Source organism: Sciurus carolinensis, chromosome 16 (assembly GCF_902686445.1).
Source record: "Sciurus carolinensis chromosome 16, mSciCar1.2, whole genome shotgun sequence".
Classification (NCBI taxonomy): Eukaryota; Metazoa; Chordata; class Mammalia; order Rodentia; family Sciuridae; genus Sciurus; species Sciurus carolinensis.
In genome coordinates, this window is record NC_062228.1 from 379,830 (window position 1) to 399,866 (window position 20,037).

At 60.9% G+C, this 20,037-nt stretch overlaps 1 protein-coding gene across 11 annotated transcripts; it reads right to left on the reverse strand.

Annotated features, from left to right (window-relative positions):
* Nucleotides 1-1,810: 1,810 nt before the first annotated feature.
* Dpep1 (dipeptidase 1) lies at nt 1,811-18,259 on the reverse strand. 11 transcript variants are annotated; one of them, XM_047528874.1, is made up of 12 exons: nt 12,908-13,013; nt 7,919-8,027; nt 7,634-7,822; nt 4,166-4,298; nt 3,843-3,975; nt 3,577-3,727; nt 3,338-3,407; nt 2,776-2,952; nt 2,606-2,690; nt 2,449-2,524; nt 2,200-2,335; nt 1,811-2,113 (listed from the first exon to the last, which is right to left on the reverse strand). In XM_047528874.1, the coding sequence occupies exons 3-12, from the start codon at nt 7,735-7,737 to the stop codon at nt 1,946-1,948; spliced, it is 1,233 nt and encodes a 410-aa protein (XP_047384830.1). In that variant the 5' UTR covers nt 7,738-7,822; nt 7,919-8,027; nt 12,908-13,013; the 3' UTR covers nt 1,811-1,945. The 11 variants fall into 11 exon arrangements, with proteins under 11 accessions (XP_047384830.1, XP_047384833.1, XP_047384834.1 ...); XM_047528877.1 differs by lacking the exons at nt 7,919-8,027; nt 12,908-13,013 and adding exons at nt 8,709-9,887; nt 10,171-10,635; XM_047528878.1 differs by lacking the exons at nt 7,919-8,027; nt 12,908-13,013 and adding an exon at nt 18,072-18,259.
* Nucleotides 18,260-20,037: the final 1,778 nt, after the last annotated feature.

Consider the following 20,037-nt stretch of genomic DNA (forward strand, 5'->3'; position numbering starts at 1 on the left):
CAGGCTGTCTGAAGGCAGAGTCACTGGTTAGAGCACTGTTGGGCCTGCCAGATGCTAGCAGGGCTCTGTTGCTGAGTAGGAGGCCTGAGGCAGGGGGATTCCTGTAGTGAGGTGAGACCAGCTCACACTGCACACTGGGTAACCCTGTTCCCCATCTCAGGTCAGGCCCACCCCAGGTTGGGATGAGGGATGAGCAAAAAGTAACTCTGTGAGCAGAAAGTGCTCTCCAAGTCAGAAGTGCGCCTGGAGGGCAGGTGGGCGCCCCTCTGGCTGCCTGGGTTAGATCCTGATGTCCGTTAGGTTGCTGTGGAGCCAGCATGGCAGCTCGCCATGTTTTGCAGCATTGGGGATGAGCCCAGCGGTGCACTGCGCTGAGCCATACCCCCGGCCCTCTGTACTTTTTCCATCTTGAAAGATGATCCCACTGAGTTGCTGAGGCTGACCAAAGCTTGGATCCTCCTGCCAGCCTCCGAGGCACAGGGCTGATGGGTGTGGCCTGGCTCATTGCTTGCTGCCTTGCTTGTGAGAAGCACTTCGTAGCTAGCCAAGTGAGACATTATACCTCTGCAGCCCTCCAGGGGACCCTTCCCAGGGCCAAGCCCCTCCAGTACTCCGGACGGAACCCCTGCTGGATCATTTTCCCCTTTAACATGGAGTCGATCCTTCCGAATGCCCAGGTCCCTGCTAGGGGCTGCTGTTCAGCTGTGAAGGGCAGGGAGGCAGGACTGAGCTGCATCCTGTACTGGGCGTCAGCCCTGGGCATGGGCCTGCCCTGCCTCACTGTGGGTGGTCAGGCATGTGGGGGACTCCAGACTATCAGATGACTCTGCTCTCAGCCCCCAGCCCCTAAAGATTTTGGTTACCCTCCACTGGGCTGCCTCCCAGGGAAGTCGGATCTGAAAGGGACATGTGGCCCTCATGGGCACCCCATGAACCAGGTGGGGCCTGGGGTGCTGGGCAGAGGAGTTTCCACCTGTGGATCTGGGGGAGCCCCCTGCAGCTCTGGCCAGAAGGCACAGCAGTGGTGTGCTTGGGTCCTGCTGTGCTTTTCCCCGAGGCTTTATTTACCTTGGCACGTCCAAGTGGCCTCTTGGGAAGGCTCTGAACCTGTCCCCACTGATGAAGAGGACTGTGCTGGGCAGTCAGCTGAGCCCTCTTCTGTCCCTGGGGGTCTGCTCTTCAAGATGCAGGGCTGCCCTGGGGGCCCTGGAGCCCACCTGTCAGACCTTGTGGTCCCACCCATCCAAAGAGGCCGGACCAAGGGAGTTGTTTGTGAAGGCAAGTTCCTGGGCTGCCTCTTCGATCTGCAGAACATAAACTGGCCAGCAGGGGCAGGGGGCCCGTGTGTCTGTACAGGCATGTGTGTGTGCATGAGTGTCAGACTAGATGTCTGCGCAGAGGCCTTGTGGGAAGGGGTCGCTGGAGCCTGGGGGTGGTCTTTTGTTTGTTTGGTACTGGGGATTGAATCCAGGGTGCTCGATCACTGAGCTACACCCCCTAGCCCATTTTAGTTTTTATTTTGAGACAGGGTCTCACTAAGTTGCTGAGGCTGACCTGGAACTTGGAATCCTCTCTCAGCCTCCCGAGTTGCTAGGATGACAGGCATGTATCACTGTGCCCAGCTGGACTGTATTTTTTAAAAGACCCTAAACAATGTTTGTAGAGCCCTTTTTCAGAGGTCCTGGGCTCCCTCTTGCCCTTACCCACCAGGATTCAGATTCTGTTCTCACAGACCTGTTTTCCACACACTCAGGAACAACCCTCCAGGACCTCGGGTCTCATGACACACACCTCAGGTCTTAAAGGACAGTTGCTTTTATTGGGTCTACTGTGTGCTGTGTCCAGCACTATCCCCCTGGCAACCCCAACTGCTTGGATCAGGAGAGGTTGGGCCTTGTGCATGTAGACCAGCTGGTCTTCCTTGATCCCCAGGAGCCCTGAAGGGTCACAGAGGCCGCAGGCTGAAGATCAGGGGTACCAGGAAGGCCAGAAAAGCCCGTGACTGGTGGTGGAGGCTGGGGGCCCCTGAGTAACCATACTGTGTCCTACAGGAGCCACCCAGTTGGTCCAGTGGAATGGGTGTCTCCTCTGGAGTTTCATTGTGGTTGCTCACCTGGGGACAGATAGACTAGGCAGCCTGCCTGGCAGAAACGGGCAGGAGAGAAGCAGGAGGGACATAGGTGGCCACCCTGTCCTCACCTTCTCCACTGCCTCAAAGACTCTCAGCAGGTTGTTAGCCAGTGCACCCCTGACCTCTGTCTCTGTCCATTTCCTCCTGAGCAGCTCTGCAATCAGGTCTGGGTACTTGGAGACATCCTCCAGGCCGAGTGGGAGGCTGTGTCCAGGCCAAGAGAACTGGACTCTGCTGTGCCCAAGACACGCGTTCCCTCCCCAGCCCCCTCAGGACACGTCAATGGGATTGTCACAGGTTGAGGTCATAGCCCTTACCTGTTGACACCATCATAGTCCCCACCAAAGCCCACAGCTCCAGCTCCTGCCACTTTTTTGATGTAGTCCAGGTGGTCTGTTGATGGGAAGGACAGGCGTTGGGTCCTCAGCAAGGCCCTGCCTGAGCAGCCTCTGTGGTGGTTCACACCCCACCTACCAGCCACTTGGGACAGGTTGGCTCTGTCAGAGCAGGAGACAAAGTTGCTGTAGAAGTTCACCATCACCAGGCTGCCTGTCTCCTTCTGCTCCAAGGAGAGGTGAGGTTGAGGGTTGCGGAGGTCCCACCAGCAGATAGGCTGGGACTCCCACCACACCCCAGCCCCTCACCACCATCTGGAGCACATCATCTGGCACATTCCGGCCATGCCTACACAGGCTGTAGGCCGAGGAGTGGCTGAAGATGACCGGTGCTGTGGACAGCTGCAGAGCAGCCTTCATGGTGGCCACTGACACATGAGCCAAGTCGATCATGATGCCCAGGCGGTTCATCTCCTTCACCATGTGCTGTGGAAGACAGAGCCAGGCCACTCCCAACTCCCAAAGCCAAGGACAGGGCAGGGCCACTCCCAGCTCCCAAAGCCAAGGACAGGGCAGGGCCACTCCCAGCACCCAAAGCCAAGGACAGACCAGGGCCACCTCATAGCACCAAAGGCCAAGGTATGGGGGTTGGGCCTGGTGTCACTTGACTCTCAACGGCTGGAAGTTGGGGGCCTCAGGATTAGCATTCTGAAGGCCAGTGGGCTCCATGAGCACAGCCCTGACGTAAGCTAGCTGCATTTTATGGATGAGGAAACCAGGGTTTGAGGGTCAGGCACCTGTCCCGGCTGCTCTTCCTGGCCCTCTGCCTTCTCTTCTCAGGGAACTGTGGTCCTTACCCCAACCCCCTCACCTGCCCAAAGACTGACAGCCCTTGGCTCTGAGCCTTATCAGTTCCTCCATCCACCAGCCAGTTGTCAGCCCTGGAGACAGAGAGCAGGTGTCTGAGGAGTGGAGTGGGGGCCAGGCCTACCCATACCTGCCTTGCAGACAAGGCTGGGCCAGGGACTCAGGAGATGAAGGAGACCACAGGTGGTGGAGGTGATGTTGAGCCTACCTCCTGACCACAGCGGCTACAGTGGGGACCCTTACCAGGGTGTGTTGCAGTTGTGGGTGAGGGTCATGTATCGCATGCCAAGGTGGTAGAGCGCCCGCAGGACGCCCAGGCTGCTGTCAATGGAGTGGCCGCCCTCCACTCCAATCAGGCTGGCCACCTTCCCCTCCTGGAAGGCTTGCCGGATGCCTGTGGAGAGCCCAGGGTGGAGGGGCACTGCACTTTGACCCAAGCAGCACCAGCACCTCCTGCTCCTGCTTCCACCAAGCCTGGGTGGAGGCTCAGGGCCAGGCCAGGGCCCCACCTGTACTGCTGGTGACACACTGGAAGACTCCAGGGTACATCTGGCACATGCGGTGGATGACATCCATCTGCTCCAGCGTCCTCTTCACGGCGTCCTTGTCCTGGGTGTCGCAAGGTACATACGCAGACCAGAACTAGAGGGACATGGGCAGGAGTTGGTGGTACCAGGCCTCAGACATCTGGTTCCCCATCCCTCCTGGAAGCTGCAAGAGCCCACAGGACCCAGGGGGCCACACCACCACCAGCAAGGCCATGCCTCAGCCAGGCCCCCAGGGACGGGGGTGCTGCCAGCATGGGGCAAGTGTGGGTTGGGGCAGGGTGTACCTGGCCCCCCACAAAGCCAGCCTTCAGCTTGGGAATGTTGGTGTGGGTGTCAGCCAGTGTGGTCAGGTTGGCCCTCTTGTCCAGCAGCTGATTGTTGAACAGCTTCAGCAGCTGCCAGGGCAGATCATTGTGCCTGGGGAGCCAAGAAGGAGCCCAGTGGTCAGAGTGGCCAGTGGAGCTGGGGCTTCTGATTCCTTGGCCACAAGCTGTCCACTCTCCTTCCTGCTTCCCAGATTCAGGACTAGAGCTAGGCCATGGAGGAAAGGTATTACCTGTTACCTGAACATACCTGCACACAGGTGAGCTTCCAGCTGGGCCCACCCCTAAGCCAGGGAGTAGCTGGGCAGGTCCCTACTTCCAAGAGGGGAAGAGGGGTGCCACTCTGCCTCCAAGTCTCTGGGGAGTGGGGTACCAGCTGGGTCGCCTGGATGAGGCTCTGTTTTCAGTCGAAGATTAAACGTGCCCCTTGCAGGAGGGAGTTGGGGATATGGGGTGTAGCCTGGCCCCATCCTCCCAGGGAGCAGGGCATCGAGTGCAGGATTTGGGGACTGTAGGGCCCCTCTGCTGACTCTCTCCCTAGGGAAGAGTCCTGTGCTAATTTCCGCAGATCCTCCTGTGCCTCCTAAGATTCTCCCAGGAGCAGTGGGGCAGGAGCCTTTGGGGAGGGTTTGTCAGGAGCTGGCATCTGGGGAATTCTGCCAGGGTCCATATCTGGTTGCCCAGCAACACCAGAGCTGAGTTCTGGACCCTGACCCCAGCAGAGGCTGGGAGCAGCCTGGAGTCCCTTGAGCCGGAGTCCCTGCGCTTAGCTAGTTTGTTGGCACAGACAGCTGAAGAGACACCATGGAGCCCCAGCCGTGCCAGCATTGTCTGGGCCCTGGGGACGTGTGGCCTGGGGCTTCAGGCTCCACTTCCCCTTCCCCAGGACTGCCCCCATGTCTACTTCCAGCTCCCACCCCTCTGTATCTCAGTGTGCTGGGCGGCCTCATGGGGATATTTTGGTGTCATCCTCAGAGCAAAGCCTGGTGCAAGTGAGTGGCCATTAATACAGGCATGTGGACACTTTGAGGAAGGCAACCTTAGGGGGGTCTCTCCGTGTGGACATCACGGAGCACCCCTACACAAACCAAGATGCCTACCACCTCACAGGGACTGCCGTCCCGCTGTCCCTCGAGGTCGTGGTGCTCCACCGCCACAGTCACGCCTGAGGATTGACTCTCACCACAGGGTCTCAGGTTGTGTTACCCCTCTGTGTTCCCCGCCCAGGTGCACCCCTGGGAAGGAGCTGTCCCCAAGCAGGAGGACAGTGTAGCTCTCCTGGGACATGCGTGTGGAAGTCACTCCCAGGGAAGGTCCGGGAGGGTCTCCTCTGGGCCCCTTAGAAGATACCTGTCACAGGTGGGATTTCTAATCGTGGGATTTGATGAGCATGGGAGGGACGGGGTGGGGATCCGACTGTCTCTGTGGTGCTAGGCACTGAGTGATCTGGACACATTTGCCAAGTGAAGGTGGGTAAGGAGGGCAAGGGTGGGCTGGGGGTGCGCAGCCTCCTGAGCTCTCCCAGTGGGAATGAGCCTTGCCTGAGGGGGTACACAGCCTGCCCAGGACATCTGTCCCAGCCTGGGTGCAGGGGTGGAGGCCTCTAGGGGCCCTCTGAGGCTCTCTGCACCCTCTGCAGGGCGCACACAGGATGGGAGAGTGGGGCCCCAGCTCCAGGAGGAGGCCACTTCTGCCTGTGGCAGGTCTAGCTGCAGTTCCTGTGGTCAGATCCACCCTGCTTATCTATGGGTCCTGGGTGGGGTCCCAAGCAGAAAGACCACCCAGCACACAGCAGGACAGACTGCTGGTGGCCCTTCCTGTCCCTTCCCTTTGTCTTGAGAAACAACACCCCACAATACTACCTGACACATGGCCATTTGAAAAAGAGATACCTCCCCGCCCCTTGAAGCTGTGTGTGACTGAGTTCTGTCCTATGACAGACCCCAAAACTGTCCTTGGCAGGTGGCAGCTTGCTTGCCCCTTGTCCCTCCCTCCTCCTTGCTGGCTTGCATGCTAAAGGGATGGCTGTGCCGGTGCAGCTGTTCTGAACCACGGGCAGCTGTGGGACTTGTGGTCTCACTGAGTCCTGCACAGGGATGCCATGGCAGGACCCTTTGGACTTCTCTGCTGTTGGAACCACTTGTTTGGGTCTCCCAGCGGCAAGTGTAGCTAAGATGGACTGAGTAGGTTTGATTCAGACTCTCAGGCTGGTCATGGCTTCCTCCCTCTTTGGACCCACCTCAGGTCCCCAAGCCCAGCTCCCTGGCATTACTTTCTCTCTCGGGGTCATCTTATCCCTCATGTGGGCTCTGGACAGCCCCCCACACCTGAACTCAGGCCCCCTCTTTCTGCTCAACTGCCCTGTGTCCCCTAAAATGGAGAAACATTCCCTAACTTCCCTGCCCTACAGTGGAGGCCTCAAGAGCCCCCTCCCCACTGGCCTGGGGTGCCCAGGAGGGCCTGGGTCACTTTCTCCCATATAGCAGAGTTCTGGAGACCTGACCCTCTGCACAGGCAGGAGACACGGACGAGCTGGAGCCAGAGGACAGGGCAGAACGTGGGGAAGGAATAGCTTGCCCCACGGCCGCTGCACTCCTTGCTGGGTGGCCTCTGCTCCCTGAAGCAGCAGGAGGCGTCTGGCTTCCCCTCTCTTCCCACAGCGCTCTGTCTCCAGTGAGAACGGGTGCCTCGGGGCAGCAGCCACTGCAGCATTCAGGAAGCACCAGCCATGCAGGACGTGCCCCAGGGACCGCAGAGTCCTTGCTCTCAGTAACTAAGCTGGGGTGTGGGGAGAGGCACCTCCACAGGTGAGGGAGGGCCAGTCGACCAGAGCCTGGCTGCAGGGCAGGGAAAGCAGGAAGCACGGCTGCAGCATCCAGGAGGGTGGGTGGCGGCAGAGGACCAGGGCCTGGGGGCCTCGGGGCCCCAGAAGTCTGGAGGGCAGGTTGTTGGAGGCACCCGTGGTGACCCAGTGTGGGAGAAGGTGGTAGTCAGAAGGGAACCTCATCCTTGGAGACAGGAGAGAGGCCCTAAGCAGCCAGCCGAGGCTGGAGGTCAGCAGGAGTCAGCAGGACACACGGCAGTAGAGGGGCACCTGTGACCCATGAGGGTGTGAAAGAGGCACTGGCGTCTGGTAGTGGCTGGGAGGGGGCCAGACACCACCCTCGCCCACAGCTTTCGGGGCAGCCAAGGCCCAAAGATGGAGTCAGGGCTGCAGGGTTCCCCAGCACCGGCTCTGAGTCCTCGGAGCCCCAGGCGCTGGGGGTCTGGCCGCTGCCTCCAGGCCTCCAGGCCTCCAGGCTTTCCTCTGCTGAGGCCCTTGGGGCTCTGGGAGGCTCCACAGAAAAGTTTGGACCAGCGAAGTGTGAGGCCGTGCTACAGAGAAACCAAGCCAACCGCTGAGCGCGAGCCCGCTGAGGAGTCACTCACCCATCGATGACAGGCGTGTCCTGCATGATTCTCTCCGCCTGGTCCCGGAACAAGTCTGCAGCACAGACGGCCACCATGGGCCAGAGCCACCAGCTGGTCCACATTGCAAGGCCCCAGGGGTCGGCTGCCTTGGTGGCTTTGTCCTGGCCTGGCAGGCCTGTGTAAACTGAGGACAAGCTTCTGCTCTACCTGCCAGGAGGGAGCATAGAGGCCTTTGCTCCAGGTGATTATGGCCCCAGGCTCACCTTTACAGCCTCCCATGTTCAATGAGTAACCAGCGCCTACCCTTCGAGGGGGGTAGAGTAGATGGTTGGAGACCCAAGACTGGCACCGCTGTCCTGGTGAGGCAGAGGTGTGGAAAGCCTGGACTAAAACTCAGACAAGAGGACCCAGGCTGGGGGCCAGCACGGTGTAAGGAACAGCAGCCCACCTGGTGGCTTGCTGGCACCTCTGCCCCGGTGGCCTCAGACCCTCACATGGACCTGCCCAAGCCATAGACAGGTCAGAGGCAGGGTCCTCTGGTTCCCCGTCCCACCCCAGGCAGTGCGAGTGCCTCTCCCTTCTTGAACTGCCTCTGAAAAGGGAGGCCACTCTTAGCCTTGGCTCTCCCCAGTAGCTCCTTTGCGGGAGCAGGTGCCTGTCTCTGAGCTTGTTCTCTCCTGTTAACGCGCTTCGAGCAGTTGCTCAGGGCACTGGGCCAGGTGGCAGCTGTCAGCTCCTCCTTTCTGCTCTTTCCTCCCTCCATCTGCCCCTTGCACTCCTGGGTATTGGAGGGATTTTCAGTGCTTAGCCCCCCAGCCCCTCTGTGCCTTGGCCAGGACACCCTGGGTGCCAGGATCTGTGTGACCTTAACAAGACACTACGCAGAAAATACCCCACCATACTGGACATGGTGGCACACCTCTGCAAGCTCAGCTACTTGGGAGGCTAAAGCAGGAGGATTATAAATTTGAGGCCAGCCTGGGCAACGTAACAAGATCCTGTCTCACAATTTTAAAAAAGGGTTGAAGTATAGCTCAGTGGTAGATCCCCTGTATTAAATATCCAGTATCAAACTGAAAAAGAAAAAGAATACCCCCACAGATGAACACCTCTTGGTCTCTAAGAGGTTGCAGAGGCTGGAGCTTGTGACCAAACTAGTGCAGGGTCAGCTTGTGTCAGAGTCTCTGGGCACCAAACACAGCCCAACAGTAAGCCCAGGCACCTGAGTCCACTCAGATGGAGCCTGGGTTCCACAAGCTAAGAGGGTGCGTCCGGCCCTCGTGGGCACCTGCTGCCCCAGCACACCCCTCCTTCCAGAGTCTAACGTCCACTCGAGTGTGGCCTCCCTGCCCTCTCCTGGACAGGAGGGTGGGACACCCTCCCGCCCAGACAGCCTGTGGTAGCTGATGTGGGGTTGGTTTGATGTTTCGAGGCAGCTCCACGTGTGGGCTGGAGCCCTGGTCACCGCGGGCCATCTTGACCACAGGCACACCTCTCTGAAGTCCATCTTCTCTGATGCCTTCTGCAGTTCCCAACCTGGGCCCTGTCCTTGTGTTTCGGGGCTTTCTGTGGTTTGCTTGGTGGCACAGGATGTGCTAGGAGAGGGCTCCGCCGCTGAGCCAGGCCCCAGCACTCTGATCTGCATCTTGACACAGTTCCTGCTAAGCTGCCCAAGCTGTCCTGGAACTTGCGAGCCTCCCACCTTGGCCTCCCAGTTGGCCACTGTGCTCGGCTGGCTTTGCTCTAGGGCGGGTGGCAGCGTCCTGTTTCTTTCCTGTGTGCGGATCCTCGCCCAAGTTGCGCGCGCACTTCAGGCCTCTGCTCCTGAGGCTGCCCTGCCAGCCTCCAGGCCTGGCTGTGCTACGCCCTCGGGGCCAGTGCTCCCTCCCCTGGGCAGAAGGTCTGTGGTGACATTGGCAGAACGCCCCTGGTGGCTCCAGAGTCACATTCAGCCCGGTGCTTCCCACCCACAGAACCTCGCGCCTGCATCCAGTGTTCCCGGGAAGATGGCTTCTTGCGTGCTTCATTTTCTCTTGAGGTTCTTATTCCGACTTGTGCCTCCCTGTGCTTTCCTGGGTAGTTGCCCTGGCGATGCTGTAGCTGGTCTGGCTCCCGAGGGCTGAGCCTGTGCCCGGCAGCAGGGCTTCCTGGGCAAGCTGGGGGCCTAGGCGCCTGGGGGGTTCTCTCTGTCCTTGGTCCCTCCCCGGGTCAGCCAAGCCGTTTGTCCTTTTAGACCTGTCCACACTCGATCCTGACTTTCATTCTGAAGGACCTGGAAGAGGGGCCCCAGGGAACTTCCTTCGCCACTGTGCCCAGCACCCTCCTGCCATGTGTGTGGGGAGAGGTCTGGTGAACCGGTGCTTTTGTCATTTAGAAGCCCAGGCCTCAGGGAGCCACCAGGGGCAGGAAGGGAAGTGGGGAGAATACAGCGGGACTCGCCCAGCCCCACCTACAGCCGAACAGGCCACCCCCAGTACCAGGCCCCCTGATCTGCGTCCGCACCCTTTGAAGGACATGGAAACCCCCCCGGGGAGGAAGAGGTGATGGACTCTGACCTGCTTGCAGTTTTCCTGATCTATAGCCGCTCCCCTGACTGCCGCAGTCTCCTCCAGCTGTGACCAACACATTTCCTGCCAGGACCCAGTCCTCCGTCCTCCAACCCCTTACTGTGGCCTCCCTGCCTCCCTGAGGTCTGCCTCCCTTCTTTTCTTTTTGTGTCTTCCATGTGCTCTCACGCTCCATATGCGAGTTCAGTTTTGCTTGAGTTGTGAGATCTTTCACCCTGGTGGCTGCTTCTTTGTGATGCTTCATTGGTTCAGCAGCCCAGAGAAAAAACAGGACTCGTGAGGAGACCCTTGGGACGCGCCCTGGGCTGCTGCTTCCTGGTCACCTCCACGGCCCTGCACAGTGGCCTCGCGGGCACTTTCCTCACTGCCAGCTCTGTCCCGGTTTTGCGGGAAGTGCAGTTCAGGGTTGTAAACCACTTTCACCCTCAAAGGTTCCAAAGTCCTGGCTTGAGCGCCCGGTGGCTCCGGCCAGGCCAGTCACAGAAGGTCCTCCTCCTGCAGTCCAGCTCCCCGTCCCCACTGGCCCGTGGCACCACTGGTTTGATGTTGCTTTTCATTGGTCAGCAGGCTCTCCTGCAGTCAGGGGCGCCGTCTGGGTTTCTCCTGCCCACTCTTCTGCCCTGCCTCTGGCACCGCCCTTGCCCTGGTGCCCACGGGCTGGGCTTGTCCTCGGCTCTCCTGCTCTGCTCCCTGCCCTCCTTCCGTGCACTGGGGACTTCCTCCCTTGCCTGGCTGGCCCGTGGCTCCTCCTGCCTTGGCCCTGTCCCTGACTGGGCTCCTTGCTTCTGTGCACTCCTGTCCCTTCTGCTGGCCCCGGTGCCATGCTGGTGCAGTCTTGTGCATCGCCAGGTCCTCTGTTGACTTGGGCCCTTCCTCCTGCTCATGCTGAGGCCTGGGAACGAGTCCTGGGGTGTGGCTGTCTGGTCCCCTGGCAGAGGGTCCTTAGGAGGGCTGCTGGGAGAGACATGTGCACTCAGAGGCAGGCTTCAGGGCCAGGCAGCCCGGGGTTCAATTCCAAAGATGCTCGAGGCGGGCCTCAGCCTTGGGGCCCCCGTGGAGAGGTGGAATAGCAGCCCCTGCACCCCCTGGGGTGCAGGCAAGATGACCCTAGAAAACACCTCCATGTTGTGAGAAGGCCCTGGCTGCACAGAGACCACCAGACTTGAGCCCCACCTGGGATGTTCCAGCAAGGCCGCACAGAGGCCCCTAGGCCAGCCAGCCCAGCTGGGTCCTGGTGATGAGAGATGACTGCCTGTCGGCCACCACACCTGGAGATGGGTCGCTCAGGGACGGAGAATGGTGCTCTGTTTCCCCAGACCAGTGACGTGAGCTTTCTTGACTGTAAGATGGGGTGAGGAACCCCAACCTCACAGGGCTAGTGTGAGACAGAGGCAGCCACACATCCGCCTTTGGGGTGCCCCTCCCTTCTGCCCCCCCATTGTGTCCCACAGCCCTGCCTTGCCCGGAAGAGACATGTTTGTCTGTGTAGCCTCCCTGGACGCTCCTGCTCCACCAGTCCTTGGCCAGCATGAAGGAGGCCGATGTAAACACTGCCTTAACGTGTCCCTGGGAGGATGGGCCCTTTCGCACAGGGGATCGGCCCGTGAGGCCCGACTCCCAGCCTCTGCCTTCCTGCCTCTGGTCACGCATTCTTTGCCTTGGCTCTGCCAGCCATGTTGGAGCTGAACCAGAGCACAGTACTAATTGAAAAGCCGGCCTTAACCTGCCATGCTGGGGAGTCCCAGCAGGCCCACAGAGGCTGCCAGTGCAGACCTGCAGTGGACCCTTCCCGGCCCTGCTACCCACGGCCAGGGTTCACCAGTCTCAGCGATCAGACAGAGCTCATCAAGGCCCGCACCACCAAACCCCTGGACCTGGGCCCAGAAGCACCCCCAAAGCTTGACCTGCCACTCAAGCCCCAGTGGGCCAGGCTGAGGAGGACCAGGCCTGGTCACCAGCCAACCACGGGCCCTGATGACACTGCCCAACTGCATAGAGGCCCCAGAATCCTGCACGGGCACGCCACGCAGCACATACTTTGACAGAGGTGTGCACGGGCCAACATGCACCCCACATGCACGCATGTGTGCACAGGCAAACACGGACCTGCCCTTGCCCCACACACTCACATGCACACAGACCTGCAGGCAGAAGGCTTGGGCCCTCGACGTGCACAGACGTGTGCACAGAGGAGCAGTGACCCAGCACAGCACATCCGCCCAAAGGCTTGGCACCGAGCTCACACGTGGCATCGGGCTGTGAACAGCCATGTCAGCTGACCACACGTGGACACTGGCGCCCCAGAGTCCCCAAGGAGCATCCAGGAAGGAGTGTGGGGAGCGGTGGCCCCTCCCTCTGTCTCTCCCCTGGGAGCGCCCGGTGGCTCCCAGCTGCAGCCGACCTTCCTCCTGGTTGCAGCCAGGCCGACGTCTGCGCTGGGGACCCTCCATCACGGCAGCACTGCCCCAAGGCCTGGCTCCCGGCACCGACGGCCACGCCCGGGTAGGCGGCCACCCTGTGGCATGCCTCCTGGGTCGTCTTCTCCACCCTGCCCACGCCCCTCAGGACCTCCCCCGACCCACTCTGATGAGGTGCGCCCCCGCCTGGCAGCCCCGCCCTCCCCACCCCTACTCCAGACAAGACGCCAGACCCGCTTCCCTCCCGGTCTGAGAGGTCCCCAGCCTGTCCTCCCCTCGTGTCTCCCTCGGGGCACTCACTTCTGTACCTCCTTATAGCCTGGCCCATGCCCAGCTCACCAGAGAGGGGGGTTGAGAGCGGCTTTGGTCCCTGTGGCCAGAGCTGTCTGCACCCCAGGCCCAGGGAGCTCACTCTCCTCCTCCCAGCTTCTCCAGCAGTGAAGGGACACCTCCTCAGAGGAGAAACTCTGGTGCCGTCGCAGTGCGCAGGAGCAGCGCCAGGCTAATGCACACATGTCAGCTGCCTCTCATCTCCGAGACGTGAGAGCCACTGAAGGCTGTGCCAGGGTTTCTGGGGATTGCTCTGTCCCAGGGCAGGAGGAGACTGTGTAGTGACACTCCTTCCAGGTCCCAGGCCATACCCTGGGGTCTCTGTCTCAGCAGGCCCGTGGTATCGGGGCAGGGGGGCACTGAGTGGGCAGGTGGGGGGAAGGGGTCAGGCCTGGGGGCCCACCTGTGTCCCTCTGCTGAACCCAGAGCACCCTCAGGTGGCCTGGGGATTCTGACCCGCGTTTCTCTCCATCTGCTGATCCCTGTCTGCCTCCTCGCTCCCTGGGGCCGGAGCGCCTGTGCTTGGAGTTGGGGACACCCTCTTGCCTACTGGAGATGGGCCAGCTCTGATTGACCCAAGGGATGGGAGCCTGGTCCCTTTATCGGAAGCGGGGAGGGTTGGTCTCTCCCCATTCCCAGCTACAGGAGGTTCAACAGCAATCTTGGATTGGAATGTCCTCTGGCAGAACCACAGGACTTTCGAAATCGAGGGAGGGTCTGCGGCTCGGGCTGAGCTGGAGGTTGGGCTTCTCTCCAGTGGCTCTGCCGTTCTGAGGTTGCTGGGGGATGGTATTGCGGTGGGCTCCAGTGGCTGGAGGCCAGTCCAGGCCCATAGCTCTTGCTGGGTTCATCCCCAAGCAGCCCGGGGTGGGGCACCTTGGGAACACACAGCCCCACCCCTAGCCAGGCTGCCTGACTCCATGTGGGTGGCTCCCTCCTGCAGCTGGAGAGGCCTTCTCCCTAAACCGGATGCCATGAGGACTTCAGACCCCGGGGCTCAGAGGGGCCGGGCAAGGACCCTCCGCACCCCAGAGTTCCAGAAGTCCCGGAGTGAGAAGGGCACAGACAGAGACAGCACACAGCCGCTCTTGCTTGGGAGGGAGCTAACTCACTCCAGTCACCCTGAGCAGTGGCCCTGAGGGTAAGAACCCAGCAGATCCTGCTCCTGTAGCCCAGAGCCTCTGGCCTGGCAGAGACGAGGAAAGCTTGGGGCCACACCAGGAGAGCCACCTGGCCCCATGCTTGGTAGTGGCTCTGGGGTTCCCAAATCCATCCTGGAAACCTCAGTTCATCAGGGATTATTGGGTAAAATCCCCCAGGATCCCCCCCGCCCCACTTGGAGATGGCCTCCAAGCAGGGTCAGGAGGGAGGAGGGAGGTGCTGGGCGAGGCCTCTCCCCTCCTGCACCCCGGAGAGCAAACCCCAGAGAGCCTCTGGTGCCTCTGCCAGAAGACAGTATGGTGTCTGCTGCACACAGCTTGGGGACCCCCAGTCCCTCCTGCAGTGCGGCCCCAGGAGACCCGCCACCACCTGAGTGGCTGCACACATGGAAGCCAAGCTCAGCGGAGTGCTCTGCTGCCGCCATCTTGAGACCTGGCTTATCTTTGACGTGTTTTGTAAGTGACATCTGATGGGGCAAAGGAACATGGTGGACACAGCGAGACTCATGCGAATGTCCACAGGGTGTGTGGCAAGCGCCTCCTGCGTGTGGCAGTGCAGACAAGCGACTTTCCTGCTGCCGATGGATGGCCTGAGCCTCCCAGGTGCACAGCCTGCCTCTCTAAGCTCATGCGAGGCCGTGCGCTCACGTTCCCTCAGCGTCCTGTGCTGGTAGGGCTGTGAGGTGGGGACGTCTTCCCCTGAAGGTGTAGGGAGCACAGGCCTGGAGGGGCTAGGAGGGCCCCCACCCCACGTCCTTGCCTTCCCTCCTGCTCCCTGGCCCTCCGGCACTGCCCAGCACGGCTCAACTTCAGTAGTATAGGAGAATGTCCAAAATCCTGAGTGCTCCTTGACCTTTTGTGAGGAGCAACTGACCCTGGAGGGACCTCTGGGCCTTGGACTCCACTCTAGGGACTCAGCTCCAGCCCCGCTTCCTGTGGTTGTCACCTTGGCTCCTCCACCCTGCCCGCCGGCACTCCAGGCAATCAGTGCCTTCCTGCTGGCCCTGGCCTGTACAGTCCTCTACCATCCTGACTGACAGGACTTTGAGTCTTGATCGCAGGCCTCCGATGGCTTCTGCCAGCCTCCTGGGATTGCAGCACAGGGTCCCTGTTTCAGGTACGTCTAGTGGGACTGCACCCTCAGCATCAGCACCACGTTGGGTTTCCACTGCCCGGGTATCGATGGCCTGGAGCCTGAGGACTGTCTGCTGCTCAAGAGGTGCCCCCCAGCTCTGGGCTCATCCGCACCAGTCTTGCCACGAGCCCTCCCAGCCTCCTCGGCAGGCAGTGCTGGTCCTTCCCTGCAAGCTCTACTCTGCCCCTGCCCTGAAACCTTCCTGTGGCCCAGGCCATACTCAGGCCCCAGCCCCAAAGGTGGTCCCAGGACTTTGCAGCTGGGGTTTCAGTCTTCTCAGCCCTGACCTGGACCCAGCTTCTCCTGCCCACCCACTCTGGCTGTCTGGGTGAGCATGCCTGTCTCAGGGCTCTGAGGCTCATCTCTACCTTCACGACACCCCCATTCACCTGAATCCCCCCAGATTCTTCCCCAAAGTCCCTCCTAGATCCAGCTGCCTCCCGGGCACCGCCAGGTGGAGGCTGGCAGCATTGTAGACTCAGTCTATGCAAACTGGGAGCCTCCCTCACCCAAAGCCTGCTCTGCCGCTGTGGCCCCCACGCCCTCTGGAAGCTCCACAAAGGCTTGGCGACCCCTGACTCCTCCCCTGTCACTCCTTGTGACAGTTAATTTTCTGTGCCAGCGTTACGGGGCCCCGTGTGCCAGGAAGCTGGTCACACGGGGCTCTGAGTGTGTCTGGGGTCATCTCTGCGCTGACTGAAGCAGATCTGCCTGACCTGGGTGGTGCGTCCGGTCCAGGAAGGCAGCGGGAGAGGACCGGCCCCCCTGCCCGCCCGCTCCCCTGGGGCCTGGCCTCTAGCCAGGACTGAGCTGGAGCCACGCCACCAGGCCTCCTGGCCTCCAGCCTGCTCCTAGGCCTCTGTGGCCACGCGCACAGATTCCTCACAGTGAGCCTCCCCACGAGTCAGCCTGGTGGTCTGGCGGGAGAGCCCGACCGCCACGTTTCCCCTCGTCTGCTCTCGGCTCCTGGCAGCCCGGCACTCATGCACTCCCCTGCCCGCTCCCGGGGCAGACGGCTCACTGTGCTCCTGCCCCTGAGGACAGGCCCACAGCTTCCGGGTCCCACGTGTGCATCCAGTGGTGCCAGCGCCACGGGAGGCCTGGGTTGTGAAGGAAGGGGGTGCTGCCGAGGCCAGCCTGGTGCTCAGGGCGCCCACAGCTGCCCTGGGTGGGCACAGCTGGCTTCAAGGGCAGGTGGTTGGTGAGAGGGGAGCTGGGTGGCTGGTCCCCAGGGCTGGCCTGTCTCTTGGCTCTGGCGGTCCCACCCTCAGCTATGGGACCAAGCTGCTGAGGTGGACGCTGGGTGTTCCCATCACATGGACTTGGCTTGTCCAGCCTGTCTCAACCCAGCACCAGAATGTCTGTGGAGGACAGGGCGCATGCCCCAGGCCCAGTGGGCCCAGGTGACTCCGAGGCCAACTGGGTCAAGGTCATTGTGGAGGAGGGGCCTCGTACCGCTCCCCAGGGCCTGGCCATCTCCCCTGGCATCAGCTGCTGCTCCATCAGCAGATTCCTCTCTAGAGACAGGCTCTGGTCACAGGCTTCAAGGTGATGCGGCCTGCCCTCCCCCTCCACGCCCAGGAGCACAGGCAGGACCTGACTGGGCAGGAGCAGGGCAGTGGAGGACCTCTTGCTGTGGGGGTGGTCAACCCTGGGCACTCTAGTGTTTTTTTTGTTGTTTTTTGGAGCTGGGGGTTGAACCCAGGGGGCACTTAACCCCTGAGCCACACCCCAGCCCTGTTTATTTTTTATTTTGAGACAGAGTCTCGCTGAGTTGCTCAGGGCCTGGCTAAGTTGCTGAGGCTGACCTGGGACCCGCCACCCTCCTGCCTCGGCCTCCGGAGCTGCTGACTACAGGTGTGGCCACTGCACCCTGCTAGGCACTCTAGTTTGAAGAAGACACACTTGTGAAAACACTCAGGACTCGTCAGGCCTCAGTGTCCTATCTGTGAAAAGGGCAGAGAACCCAGAGCTCAGCCTGAGGTGGCGGATGCTCAGGACCAGGACAGGCACCTGAACTCGGCCAGGGGCTGGTCTCTGACTCAGGAGGCAGGAACCCAGACAGGCCCTGCGGCTGCATCCTGCATCCTGGGCCTCCCCGTTCTCCTGGCTGCAGTGGCTGCTGTGGCTGCTGCCCTCTGGTGGACGGTGCAGACAAGACACCCTAAGGGGCTAGTCAGTGCCTCGCTTTCCTGCCAGGTGTAGCCCTGGGCGGTTCCTGAGAAGCCGCTCCTCCTTCCTCGTGGTGGGCTGCCCATGGCTTGCACTCTGACCACTGCTTGCTCCCCAGGAGCGAGGTCAGTCTTCCTGGCTCTTCGGCTGAGTCTCAGATGGCCCATGCTGAGCTCAGGGCACACGGGCAGGGTCCCAGAGTGTGCTTTGGCCCCTGTCTCTGCTCCCATGTCTGTGAGAGGGAAGGGGTCCCAGGGTGGAGCCCTCAGCCCTCGGGGGCCTCCCTCTGCCCTGACTCCCACCAAGCCTCAAGATGGCCTCTCAGCTGGGCCCCTCTGCCAGGTGGGTGGTGCACACTTGTAATTCCAGTGCCCAGGAGGCTGAGGCAGGAGGATTCAAGTTCATGGCCAGCCTATTCAACAGTGAGACCCTGTCTCAAAAGTAAAACCAAAACAAAAAAGAAGGCCCGGCTGCCCCAGCTTCCCCTGACCAGCAGTCTGCACAGTCCCGGCTCGCCTGCACCCAGGGTGCTCCCGCCCTCAGTCCTCCACCCTAAGTGCGGGACTGACGCTGGCCTGGACCTTCGGGATGGGGTAAAAGCCCTTCTGTAGGCAGGAGACCGAGGCCCAGAGGGCACCCTGCACATCAGGGGGCTGCCCAGGACACTGACCTCACCTCCGGGTTGGACGCCACCTGGCCACGATCCACCAGATGGGGAAAGTCGTGGGTCTCCTCGCACCCCTGTGCGAAGCTCCGGCCCAGCAGCCCAGCCCCTGGCCAGGCTCCCTCTCGCGAATGCTCTGTGACAACGTGACCCCCGCTGCCCTTCCACTGCGCTCGCGGCCCTGGGGCTGTCAAGGCGGCTTCCCTGTAAGTGGCAGTGCAGTGGAGTCACGCCCGCAGGAGGGAAGGTCCGACGGCAAGCGGAAAAGAAACTTGGGCACCTGGCAAAACAAAGCCTTAAGACATTGTTTAACTCAAGATAACAGTGGAGACACTCGTCACCAGAGGTAGCACAGAAACAAGCTGAAGCCTGTGTTCTTTCTGGGTAATTTTTAACTGTGTCAAAATGAAGTCCTGACCAGACGTGGGAGGCAGAGGCCCAGGACTGGACAGAGGCTCCCGAAGGCCTGGCTGCCTCCGGCACGGAGCTTGCACTGGCGGGATCCTTGGCTCCAAAGGCCGGCTCCCACCAAGGGGAGGAGCGAGACGTGCCTCCTGGGCAGGTGCAGAGGGTGCTCCCTAAGGGTCAGCACTGCGCTGAGGTAGGCTGCCTGGGGGTAGGCTGGGCTCGTGGGAATAGAGCCCGACTGGACTGCTGCTCTTTTTCCCCTTCACAAGGGAGTTCCTTGATTTTACTGAGCGGGAGGCAGACACAGGAGAGAAAATTCCAGAACAGTTGGGTAAATATGAAGCCTGGGCCCTTGTCCAGCCTCCAGGAAGGTTGAGTTCTGAAGGCCTAGAATGACTTCATGAGAGCCAGACGTGGTGGTGAAGGACTGTAATCCTAGCAGCTGGGGAGGCTGAGGCAGGAGGATGGCAAATTCAAAGCCAGCCTCAGCAACTTAGCGAGACCTCCATCTCAAAATATGAAAAAATGGCTGGGGATGTGATTCATTGGTGAGAGCCCCTAGATTCAATCCTCAGTACCAAAATGAAAAAAAAAAAGACTGTGAAAAGTGAGGAAAGAACATTCCAGAACGTTCTAGACAGAGAAGACAGCAGAGATGTGAGAGGGAGGCTAGAAACTGCAGGTCTGGAGCCTAAGGACGAGGCGACAAGACAGCCTCAGGAGCGAACCACACAGCTCTCCTGCCTCCTGGGGTCCCCAGTGTCCCTTCCTGCCTCCCATGCCCAGTGCCTGCTGTGCCCTGCTGGACCTGGGCCCCCAGGGACGGCTGCCCCTTCAGACAGCGTTGCCCTGGGCAGCAGCACCCTCAGGCCCCACGCAGCCCTCAGGTGTCCCCGTCCACTCGCCCAGCCTCCCCATGCAGGCTGCCTGGCCTGGGCCAGCTCTCTTCCCCAGACCTCGAGCTGCACCGGCCCCACCCCGACACCTGCCTCTCCTCCCAGGCAAGGGACTGTGGCAGGGAGGGCAGGAGAGAGGCAGGGGCAGGAAGCAGGGGTTGTGGGTGCGGGCCCTGGAGGCCTTCCTCTCAGCGTCCTGCCCTCTGGCCCTGACCGCTGGTCCCCTCGCAGAGTTGCATGGTGCCAATGTGCCCCACCCCACCTAGGCACTGGGCCCAGGGGCAGCCGGACTGTGCAACCACCATGTCTGGTCTTGGAGATGGCACAGCAGCCGGACTGTGCAACCACCATGTCTGGTCTTGGAGATGGCACAGCAGCCGGACTGTGCAACCACCATGTCTGGTCTTGGAGATGGCACAGCAGCCGGACTGTGCAACCACCATGTCTGGTCTTGGAGATGGCACAGCAGCCGGACTGTGCAACCACCATGTCTGGTCTTGGAGATGGCACAGCAGCCGGACTGTGCAACCACCATGTCTGGTCTTGGAGATGGCACAGCAGCCGGACTGTGCAACCACCATGTCTGGTCTTGGAGATGGCACACCATTCTTTTTATTACTTATTTTAGTTGTGAAAACATACATACCAAAAAGTATGCAGGGCACCTGTGAAT